At 32.2% G+C, this 12379-nt stretch overlaps 1 protein-coding gene across 5 annotated transcripts in view; it reads right to left on the bottom strand.

The window, feature by feature from the left end:
* LOC113518539 (sphingomyelin phosphodiesterase) overlaps window positions 1–12379 on the bottom strand; it is a 33455-nt gene that overhangs the window by 4342 nt on the left and 16734 nt on the right. For 4 of the 5 annotated variants that reach the window (XR_008253614.1, XM_026903517.3, XM_052901253.1 and 1 more), the window contains exons 2-8: window positions 6418–6510; window positions 5651–6126; window positions 5334–5565; window positions 4397–4557; window positions 2747–2919; window positions 1507–1701; window positions 679–932 (exon numbers count right to left, since the gene is read on the bottom strand). Coding sequence is in view for 4 of the 5 variants with exons in the window: in XM_052901253.1 (XP_052757213.1) it covers window positions 679–932; window positions 1507–1701; window positions 2747–2919; window positions 4397–4557; window positions 5334–5565; window positions 5651–6126; window positions 6418–6510 (1584 nt within the window). In the remaining variant the exon portion in view is untranslated. Of the gene's footprint in view, window positions 1–678; window positions 933–1506; window positions 1702–2746; window positions 2920–4396; window positions 4558–5333; window positions 5566–5650; window positions 6127–6417; window positions 6511–6776; window positions 6946–12379 lie in introns of those variants that run through there. The other variant, XM_031913354.2, reaches the window with a different exon arrangement.

The following is a 12379-nucleotide window of genomic DNA, read 5'->3' as shown; positions in this document are numbered from 1 at the left end:
TTCTAAAAGTATTTTGATCCTTAGTGTCAACATTTCCAGTACAGTAGAGTTCCGGGATCATCTAGAAGATAAAGTCAAGCTGGCGTCCAAAAAGCTCGAGGTACTCGATAGAGCGAAATGGTATTTTACCCCGAAACAAAGACTTGTACAACTCGTAAGTCTGGTCCATCACGATCCGCCTGTGTATTGGATTGTGTTCTGAGGATTTGTTCGAATTAATGCTCACACTTACCTTTTATCATCGCGCCACTCGCCATCGACAGGGAATTCATACTCATACGATAGAACCTAAATGGTCGCGTACTGTGCAGTTTCAGAGTAGTTTTTTCCTCTCTTCTCTTCTCTTATTTTTGTAAGAAATCTGTGACTGCATTTACCAAACTCTCTAATTCAAACCCGTTAATGTAGGTTAGTATATACAGAAGTACTTATCGATGTGCAATAAAATTTAAGTTTTACATTGACACTTTCAAGTCAAATCGTTCTCATGACCTACTATTCACTATGTTTCAAGTTAACATTTTAACTGCCCATGGTACGTACTCTTTGTTCTCTTTCTATACTTTGCTGCATAAAATGTAGACGTAAAATATGACAAATAACCGATGGAGTAGTTTCTTGGCTGACTTCACCAAAATATATTTTAGTACCTACAATTAAATTTTACCTCTTACTCACCGAGATCGCTGGGATCGTAGAATACTTCAAATTCGTCAAAATGTGTGTGTCCGAAAAATTGTGCTGTTATTGTTGACTCGTATCTATTGACAATGGCGTAATAATTACGGCTCCATACTTTCAGGCAGTCCGAATGTCCAGGCGGAATGTGCCCGATAATATGAACCTTCTCACCACTGAATTCGGCTGATTGCAGTTCGTAGATTAACCACTGCAATTCAGTAGCGGGATCTGTACTGTTCATTAACAACCACCTGAAAAAGATATTGTATATACGAGTGACGAATTGTAATTTATATTATATTAATAATTGTCTATTTAAAATGACTTAAGACTACTTTCGAGATGACATGAGAAAAAAAACTAGCTGTATCGCACTTATTATACTATTAAACTCCACGCACAGTGAAATAGAGGGGATAATTAAGAAATCTTCTATCAATAGTTTTTCTCATATTTTTTCTGTTAAGCAGATTAAACTTAAACGCCATATCCCACTCTTCAAAACGAAACACAGCCATGCAAACACAACTGCTTTACGGTTGAAACACGGATGGAACAGAGGTACCCAAGCAAATTACTTTCATACAAAATCTCCCTTTGGTAGTTTGGAAGTATTTCGTTTAACAGACCACACTGGTTATCTTACTCTTCACTTCAGACCATAAGAATGATATAGTTTAAAGAGCTTTTAATTTTGGAATAAAAAAATATACTTATTGCTGTTGCACGGTAGAAATAAAATCCATATCTATATAGGTAGTGGTATCCACCTATTGTTTTTCGCAGGTATATGACTTAAATTTATTATATAATTATGATATTAACCAGTTCTTATTGTTGCAGTAGTTCATGTTAAGCGATATGATCCGGAAACCAGGTCGCACCAGCACAGAGTAGAAGGCGCCGCGCCGTACGGTGTATGAAACACCAGCAGGCAACCAGCGGCGCCACTGCGCATCCAACTCGTTGTACAGCCAGGCTATACTTGAGTCCGGAGATGAAATATATGGTGGCGGGAAACTGAAATGTTGATAAATTGATGCTGGAATACCTACAGCAGAAAAGCTCAATCTTTACTAATATTATACCATAAATATGAAAGTGCGTCCTTATTTGTTTGTTACCTTGGCACGAACTAGCTCGACCAATCGTCACTAAATTTGATATACACATAATATAAGGGTTTTTTGTATCACGTAACACGACGTAATTATTTCAATGTCGAAGTAGTAATAAACTTTAAACATGTAATTATTTATATATTTAATAAAAAAAATCTTTTTAACACTCAATATAAAGCCAAACAAAAAAAAACTGACAATGACACCATACATAAAACACTATCTACTACTTGGCTCGCTGTAATTAATAAATAATATAAAACTTATGAAAAGAAAAATAAAAATATAAAATAAATTAATATATTAAAGAATAATAAAAATATACACAAAAAATAATAAGTTCACAACTGATTACAAAAAAATCACCCCTACTTTTCATCATATACTCAGAATACGTTGTGTTTATATAGATTATAGGCAATTTTATTCTTTTTTTCTATCAACAAACTAACTAACAAATCATTGCATTCTACTAATATTATAAATGAGAACGTTTATAAAGATATTTTGATACTTGTATGTTTGTTATCCAATCAAGCTTAAATAGCTGAACGAATTTGAAATTCGGTATACGTGTAAGTTATATATCCTAATTTAACACCTAGGTCACAGCTTCTCTCACGTGATTCTGTATATAAAATATACTGATTCACGCGAAAAACAGTAGTTTTTGAAAATAAGACAGATATATGAAAATACAAAACAAAATAATACATACATTCAAATCTGATAAAATAACAATAGCAGGTATCTGTATTATCGATCAAACAAAAAAATAACGGATGCACTATTATATATATGTAAATGTTATTTCCTATAATTTTCCGTTGATTTTAAAACTAGATAAACACTATCGTTTATCTTAAAACATTGCGAAAATAACCGATTTTTTCGATGATGTATATTTACTGTACACAAGCTGTTTGATATTTTAATCGTCGTACCTGTTTACAGGTGAGGATTCATGGTTGCCCAGAGCAGGAAAAATTGGAACTCCAGGAAACATGTCCGACATTTGAGCTACAGTTTCTTGGAGGACCTTCAGGTTTTCTTCTTTCGTCTGATTCCAGACATCGTGTGGTGGCAGGTCTCCAGTCCATAATATGTAGTCAATGTCCTGAAATCAGCGAAATCTAAGCATGAATCATAAGTGTAACCTTGAAGTTACAATCAGACAGCTAGTATTTTCGCTTGATGACTTTATTTATTTATTTATTAAACTTTAATATACCTAGACAGTGTAAATAGCAGAGTTAACAACATATGGCGTTATCTACCAGTTTATCATAAACAGGAATAACACAAAATGTAATAGACGGTGCAACATAATGAACAGTATTAAATTACCTACATTATACATACATGCATACATAAATATATTATATACCTATTTATTATTACATATTATATATATCGGACAAAACCGAAACAAATCAACCAGATACAAAGAAACACCAGCATGAGACAAAGTGATTAAGATATTATGGATTCTAAATAAAAAAAAACGTTTATGGTGATATTTTTTTTTCTTTTGAAGGGTCCCGCGATTGATTACAATCTCACTTGATGGAAAGTGATGAAAGGGTCTAACATGGAGCTCGCGGGCCCACAAATAGCCTATTCACATGTGCCTAAAATTAGTCTAGATTATATGTAGTAGTAAAACAAAAACCATGAGAGAGTTCTATTCCTTAGGGGTACACATGATGAAGGAAGACGCAAAGCGCTTTGTTCGTATGTCTACGAAGTAAAGGTGGCAACTCTCGCCCCGTTTGGTGATACGATGCTGAAAGGGTGATGAAAGAACTATAATACGTATATGTACTCTAATGCTCCACGTTAAGTGGATAACAAATATTGTTATTTCGAAAATTATTAATGTCACATATTAACAACCAATTAACCCCGTTATGGATTATTCTCATAGTTGTTTTTTTTTATTAATATTATAATTAGATATCCAGGGTAATTAACAATTAGTCATCTATCCTTAAATGAGTCACTTTTATATAAATTACTTGTTGTGTCTTGTGGTATTGTGCACGTGATTTAGTACATAAAGTATCACATGTGCTAAAACAGGACATAATATACCTGTTTACTAAATTTCATTCAAATCCGTATCATCGTTTTTACATGAAAGAGTAACAAACAAACATTCAAACATTCATCCATTCATCCATTGAATGCTACAATTTTCAATATATATATATTAATACGATTTTTATTCTGTTCTAAATACTTTTTCTACTATGACATGGATTTATTAGTTCACTGCCAGTGCCTGAGAATATAACAAGATGAAGTTTGAGATCGAAAATGGCGTAAGGTGAAGTCGTTAAAATTTTAAAACTGTGATATTTCACTACAGTCCGTGGATTCCAAAATCAAATAAGCCTTTTAAATTTTCAAATTAACTTTCGAATTAATTAAAAAATATTGTCACATACTTCATGCTGTGAACAGCACATGAAGCCTTTGTCCGGTAAGCCTTTTTATGTAACAAAGGGGATCTAGAAACTCTTCAGACCAGAGATCAATTTTCACACACGATAGAATACTATCTTTTTTTCTTAAAATATAGACATACTCACGGTGTGCGTGTCGGCGATATGTTTCAGCATATGATCGATGGTTCGTTTGGGGGTGTCGCATTTGCGGTAGTCTCCCCAGCGGCCAGCGCCGCTGGCCGGCGTCAGCACAGGACCACTCGATGCGCGGCAACAAAGCGGCTCGTTGCATTCCGCGTTAGCACCTGTAACATGTAATTTTTTAGTAATTATTTTAAGGTTGTACATTTAATAGTAAATTCTCGTACATCATGTAAGTAGTAAATATTACAAATATTAAAGCATTTAATCCCATCGAAAGAAAGGAGGTTCTCAATGTGGTTGTATTTTTTATGTTTATTACCTCATAAATACCGATTTGGAAAATGCTTTTTTATCTGAAAGGATATACTTACAGATTAATCCCATAGAAACTTTATCAGATTCAGTATTTTAGTTATATAAACAAAATAACTGGTTTTGCCCCAACGAAAGTCGGTTTTTATATTAATGTATATTATAAATATTCAAGTCTTTTAATATTAGTTTCCTTTTGTATGATTTTTATTTATATTATGTTCATAACGCTATTCATATTTAGAAGCGACGGTTATCACTTTCCATCAGTTGGACCGTCAACATATTTGTTACAATTCCAAATTGAATGAAAAAACTTATAAAATTTTATATGTATGTCATTGAGTCCTCACTTGGTAACTAATTCATCATCATCACTGTCATTTCACCCATTACCCGTCCGCTGACTGTCATAAGGAATGTCCTGAACCACCAGCATCCACTGACTCACTACAATGTATTTCAAGTCGTTACTCCATCTAGTAGGAGGTTGTCTTACACTGCATTTGCCCGCACGGAGTTACCACTTAAGAACTTTTCTTCTCCATCGATTGACGGTTCTTCGAGCTATGTGACTAATTTATACGTTACAAAATAATATAGGTATATAAAAGAATATACGCACCTTCTGCATAGTAAGGGTCGAAGTGTGTGTCTGAGATTTGCAAAACTTTGAAAGTCGGTGCTTTGTCCACAGGAATATCCAATAAACGTGGAGGTGGCTTCGGCACCGGCGGAAATGATACTTCCCACTCGTGGTAAGGGTTATACACGTCACCGCAAGCATCTCCTATCACAAAACTGCATATTTCATTGGGGCCTATAGTAATACGTTTTAACACATAGACCACTTCACTCTGAAATTACACAATATTAAAAAAACGATAAAACAAAAAGAGAAATTTACAAAAAGAAAAGTGATAATCAGGGAAAATTACTTACTCCAAAAAGCCTCGTTACACCTTCACAGACTCGAGTGGACTGAATGTTTAAAGATACACAAAACTGATAAATCATTTTAGTAATCTCCTCTTTGCTTTTACCGGTTTTGATGTAATGTTGTAAAAGGCCGGCTCCAGCTTTACATGCCGTGCAGGAAACTTTAGACATAACAGAGTGTTCAACTTCATAATAAACTTGCTTCAAATTCAACAGTTTCAGAGCTTTTTCCACAAAAAGAGGCAGGTTAGTGCTCTTATCGTTATCCCAAAGTAAACGCGAATAATTTCTTTTCAGTGCCGCCATGTGTGCGATCAATTCGGTTTCGTTGGCCGAAGGAGGAAGTTTGTGCGTGAAGTTGGATGGCACAAAGGATGGCTCTTCGTTTCGTGGCGTTATTGTCCAATTCCATTCGTCTACAGGTGGGTTCCATTTTATTAAAGCTTTGTTGTCTCTTGTTCGGAAAAATATTGGACTACCTGAAAGTATAACAGGGGAATTGGGAGTAAATCTTATCGATTATAAAAACAAGACATTATCAAAATTGGAAAAACATATGAAATGAGTATTTCTCTAAAAATAAATCCTTATTATCCTTACTAATATTATAAAAATAAAAGTGAGTTTGTCTACTATCTTTTGACAACTTAATGCAAGCATTGGACAAGCCAAGTGCCATAAAATTTTGGGTACACGTAATATTTGGGAAAGAAAAGTCAATATACCTCAATCCTCGCGGGTAAAAACTAGTATAATAATAAGTTAATTACCTGATACCAAGGCAACTATGGCGACAGCGATTAATATCTGTAGAAGCCATGATATTCTAATAATCATAACTGAGAAGCAGAAGAAGAAAGTATCTGTAACAAAACAGACCATATTATTGTCAAAATAAAAGTTCATGAAATAGGGTAATATGTTGTCTAATAAATAATACGGAAATGAGATTAAAAGAATAAAGAATACCTACAGAGCTCGAGGTTTTAAATAGAATAATAACGCTAAAACAACACTTAAAATTATTTGGGTAAATTTGCGAGCAATGAAAGAATGCCTTAACCATGTTTACGCGAAACAAGTAATTGTCTGTACGGTAAACTCTGGTGTTGCTAATGTTTCTACTTACATGAACTATTGAGATCCGTAACAGTCAGATAGGTCACAAACTTGTTTAAAGTATTCCATAAAAAAATAAATGTTCTAAGTATTATGCATGCAGGCCAACAAAGTAGCGTTATGTTATTCTTTTATATTTATCAACATGACGTGTATTATGTTCTTTTGTTCACTAAGTACTATGTACATATTAATAACTGTTGTTTGTTAGTAATCATTCACCATAACCACACATACCTACCCACACACAAATATTATTATCGTTATAAAGGCTAATATCGAGTTAACCAGAAAGCTACTATTTTCAATTTATAAATAAATGTATTTTATAAAATAATATGAGCATATTATTATCATGTTGTACATAAGTGTTTTCGTTATAGACCGTCTATTAGTTGCTGTTATATCGACGTTATGTCTCGCAAAAATTCTATCTATTAACTCATTTTTAAAGTAATTTATGAATTATTTGCCCATGTGAATCTACCTGAGCATGACTTAATGAGTAGTGTCTTAATTAAAGTGAGGGTAATATTATGAATTGCACAATGGTCGATTATTTGCAATTAGTTTACTAATTTATTATCGATAGATAGTTTAATTGTAAACGATATTCACACGTCACAACATCTAATTCAGTTGAACCATATAACCTTTTAATCAAACATATAGACCAAGGGATATTTTTAGTCATGGGACTGGCATAAGAATAAATAAACTATAGTCTTAATCCTTAAAATATTGGCCTGCACTTTATTTTGATAATAACGTAACTAAAATTATGTGCAATTAATATACGTACTACTTGGTTTCTTAGCTATGTGCAATTATAATGGTCTATACCATTGTTAACGTTAACCCACACCATTCCATGAACATGCAACGGTATGGAGTTGTATTTTCTTTTTGTATGTTATATGCCATCATGCGGTAACTGATCATTAGTGAGTATGAATATAAATCGGTTGGCTTATCATGAACAATTCACCAGGAATTGGTCATGATAGATTTAAAAAAAAAAACGATTACATCGAACCAGTGGGGTATATTTATAAACTAACTCCGTTAATCGTGAAAAAGTCAAACCTCTTATAAACCTACTTTCAGCTATTGAAGAGTTTTGTGATTTTTTGTATTAATTTCTCAATTTTAAAGACACTGACAAAACACCAATTAAATAATTTGAATAGGTTTGTAGGATGTCTTAGTTTTTATGAATAAAATGGTAAGGATATAATTGCTAAGAAGGGACCTACCTATTATTGACACAACACTCCCCCTTACTCTCTGAACATTCAGTGGGTATATATTACTATATTAGAGATATAAATATACATATAAAATGCGTATTGCGACATTTTTTAATATTTTTGGGTTAGGTATATACATAATTAGTGGAAAAATTGTGAATGAGGCGCAAAAAGCATAAGGTACCTGTCTATAAATACCATACCTAACTGATGTGAACGCATGCGAGAAAACGCTTTTACCTCCTTAATGTTTATTATCTACTTTAATAATAAAACGTATTATAATATAATTTATGGCATATTTACGAACATTTATTATTTTGTTTATTGTACAATATAAAATCCATAAATTACCCGAAAATATGGGTATTAAGTAGATATATATAATAAAAGATTTAATCATTTTCTACGAAACTTTCGAATCACAGGAACATGTAGAAAATATACAGTGAAAGTAGGTTAAGCGGACGATGGGCGACTTATTAATAAGTGTTATAACATAAAACCTCGTAACGATTTATAATATAGTTTTGTTATTATTATTGCATAGTTATGTAACTCGTTAAATTATTATAGCTAGTCGATGTCCAATAAATTATGATGTTTCTCCGTATTTAACATTCTTCATCCTTAATATAATATGTAATTTTGGATATAATATGTAATTGTAAAAATTTCCGTTCTAAATATCTATAATACACCATCTGAGATAACTATAAATTAACCAACCTCTCATATTGTCTGCTTGTATGTAGGTACTTTTAAACCCGTTATTAATGATACGGTTGTGACAGAAGACAATATTTTCTCACTACTCCTTCTAGTTTAAAAAGGATTGAGAATAACAACCAAATTTACACTATTTCTGCAATCAGGTTATTACAGTGCATATGATTTGTTCTTGAAACAAAATTCTACAAATTAAGTTGCATAATATATTGCATGTGGTGATAGAACAATTACAATAATTGTCTATAAATTATTATCAAATGTAGCTAATTTTGTGCATATTAATTACTTTTGAGACAAAATGGATTGTCAATGGAGAGAACAATTATAATTATTAAGATACCAATACCTCCCGTTCTTAACGCGAATTATGCATACTTAGGTAGACACCTACATGTTTTTGTTGAAACATATTTTCTTTATTTTGCGACATGTATTACAATGTAGGTATATTATACTGATGGAAACGGGTTTCGAGGGATCTTCATAAGCAAAACACAAGTTCTATACATATATCACTATATAAAACATTGTATACCTACGATATATGAGTATGTTTGGTGTGGAAGTTCGGTAAAATAATTTTAATAGTAGAATCTGGGCTTAAAACTTGCAAACATACGATGAAACCATTTTAATCTTTAGACAAGAGGTACAATTATCTGTTAATTACATTTGTCTCTGTTATTTTATTTTGATCAATACTACTGCAAGCAATAATATTTATATTACGTATACCACAAGAACATTTAATATTTATTTACTTTATCTATCCAAAAATGATTTCTATGTCTATAAGTATATGGACTATTCTTGTTTGTAATTAGGTATACCTACGAGGCATATTTCTTATATTTGTCGATATGGGTGCGCAGCAGTGGGCGTTGAAAGATATTTTTGCTAATGTGTCATACTTTTTAGGATTCCGTATCTCAAAGTGGAAAAATGGAATTGTAGGATCACTCGCATGTCTGTCTGGTCGTCCGGCCGTCACTGCCATTTTGCTCCTAAACTACTACATCGATTGAGTTAAAATTTAGTACACGAATATAAGTGAATGTTCCAAAACCGAACGTATGACATTAATAAATTAATTTTAAACATAGAGGCCACTTTTGGGGATAAACTATAAAACAAAAAATTGCAAACTATATTGTCTGACATATTAAAGGAAAGGGCTTGTTGTAAGAATTTCAAATATATTATACTTTTTTATAATTTTAAGATAAATAGTTTAGAAGTTATTGAAGAAAACAGGCGAAAATTGACCATCTCGCCCCTTAACTCCGGAACACTGAACCTAAATTTAAAAAAATATAAACCATATATAATAATTCTTTACCTATAAATTACAGGAAAATATATAAGAAGTCAATATATAAAATAACACAGAAAATTCAATACCTGTGCTTATGAATTTCATTTGCAGGTGTAATGTTATAATTGCATTCATACTTTTTTAGTTACCATAAACAAATTGCGGTTAGATTTAAAACAACTTATTAGATGTAGATGATAATCAACGTACGAAACCCTCTTGTTCGATTTTTATATAAAGTCTCTACACTACATAATCGTCCTTAATAATATAGAAATCTATCTTCAACGAACTGATGTACTTCTTACTGGAAAAGCAATAAAATTCTGAGAGGTACATTAATACGTGAACACTTAAATATCACTATAATGAAAAGTAATAATTCTTCCACACAATAATCCAAAGCCTTGACTACTATTAATAGCTACCACTTCTTTTTTTATATAAAGAGCATTGACACGTTAACATAATGAAAAACTATTTACTATCGTACGTATATGCGAGCGTATGATTATAAGTTGGCCAAGAAAGGTATAATTATTTCCCTACGACGACAATAAAATTAAGAGAAAATTTTAACAAAGAACTGCGTATCTGCTGTTGTGTACATAATAATAATAGAAGTGTACGTTCCGTTTACCTCTCGGAATTGCAAATTCGAAATTGTTGGCAAGGAGATACTATAATCTCAGGCGTGATATGAAACCGATTTGCACATATGAATCAGCAGATTTTACTGGCGGGTGGCAGCAGTACGCGGACGTAGTCAGCCACTTTCTCCGCGCTTCATTGACTTTGTTGGAAAGTGACGGTGGTATCGCACACGACGCGTTTACTTATTGTAACCTGGCACCAACAATGAATTTGTTTAATGTGTCTTATTATCATCGTAACTTGAATATAGTTCTACAAAAAAATATAAGTGTCTACAAAAAGTCGTAAATCATAATCGTTATGACTGTGACATAATCATAAAAAAGTTGCGCATTGAAGTCTCAGCAGTAGACAATTGTAGCGGTGAAATTAAATCTTATTACGTGCTGTCTATTATTAAAACAATAACGCGGAGTTCCTTTCTAGAGCATTAGCAAACCGAGTTTTTGGATTTTCATTATATGAAATAGTATGAATTTAGATTCTTCTTCAAGATTGTAAATGTGTAAATTAATTGTTACAACATTATAAAATAATTTGTTAATTAACAATTAGATGATAGAGTTATATGCCTATCTCGTAAAGATTTGTCGTGATACATAAATAGCAAAGTTCATAATTTTGCTTTTTACCATATTCATATTATAATAAGTTCACTTTTATAGTGAACCTCATTCATCTATTTTAGAGGGAAAATTGATTGTTAGTGAGGCGGACTACCAGTACATTCCTAGCAATGTACCTTGTCAGGTTGACCTCTACCTGGTCCCCCTGGAAAACAATCCATCCATTTATTACGACGGTCTAACCGACCTGCCTTTTCATTCTCATCTATCATCCCTCACTGGTGCCCCGCCAACGTATATCGTTAGCACAGGCTGATTTACCATTATCATCCATTAAAAAAACCTCTTCTATTTTTAGCCAGAAGACCTTTTAAACAAAATGAAAAAAAATCTGGTTTCAAAAATCAATACGGCGTTTGCGTTATATTACAGCAAATTGATTAAATTATATATAAAGCAGTACTAATTCTAAGGTAATATTTAGAAGTAACCTAATTTTAACGAAAGTAGTTGATGGTAGTCGTAAATCTATACATCTACATTTTTAGAAGATTTGAAAATAGTTGTATTTATAAGTAAGCAAATAAGTCAGTACTACTTGAACCTGTAGATATAATTAGTATGATTACGATTTCTTGGTAGAACTTACTGAGTAATCATGTGTAAACAAAGCATTCCTCTTTATTCAGGAAGTCTAATTATTGCCCATTGTTGCCTCTTTATCTTGCTTTAATGTAATTAATTATTTATCTTGTTTGTGTACATATTGTTAATATTTATAATCTGTATCATTCATTGAAGGGAATTATAAAGAGTTTTCATTCATTCTAATACAAATAAATTAAAAGAGCATAGATGCGTAATTCAAATTTAGTTTGGTAATCCAAAATTTGCTGTAACGAGTATAAACTAAATTACGTAGCTAAATGTATAAAAGTCATTGAAAAAACAATATACTGTAATACAAATAGGTATAAAGCGTCATTAACTTATTTAACGTTCCACCCACTCACGTTCCTGATATAGAGCTGGAACTATGTATGGAAGGATAGCATACTCGTAACATTTCTTCTTTGGAAAGCAAATCAAACGGTAA

The sequence above is a fragment of the Galleria mellonella genome, unplaced genomic scaffold (genome assembly GCF_026898425.1).
Source record: "Galleria mellonella isolate WM207_F2 unplaced genomic scaffold, CSIRO_AGI_GalMel_v1 utg132, whole genome shotgun sequence".
Taxonomy (NCBI): Eukaryota; Metazoa; Arthropoda; class Insecta; order Lepidoptera; family Pyralidae; genus Galleria; species Galleria mellonella.
The sequence above is the reverse complement of the archived record's forward strand: the minus strand, read 5'-3'. Positions and strand labels throughout refer to the sequence as shown.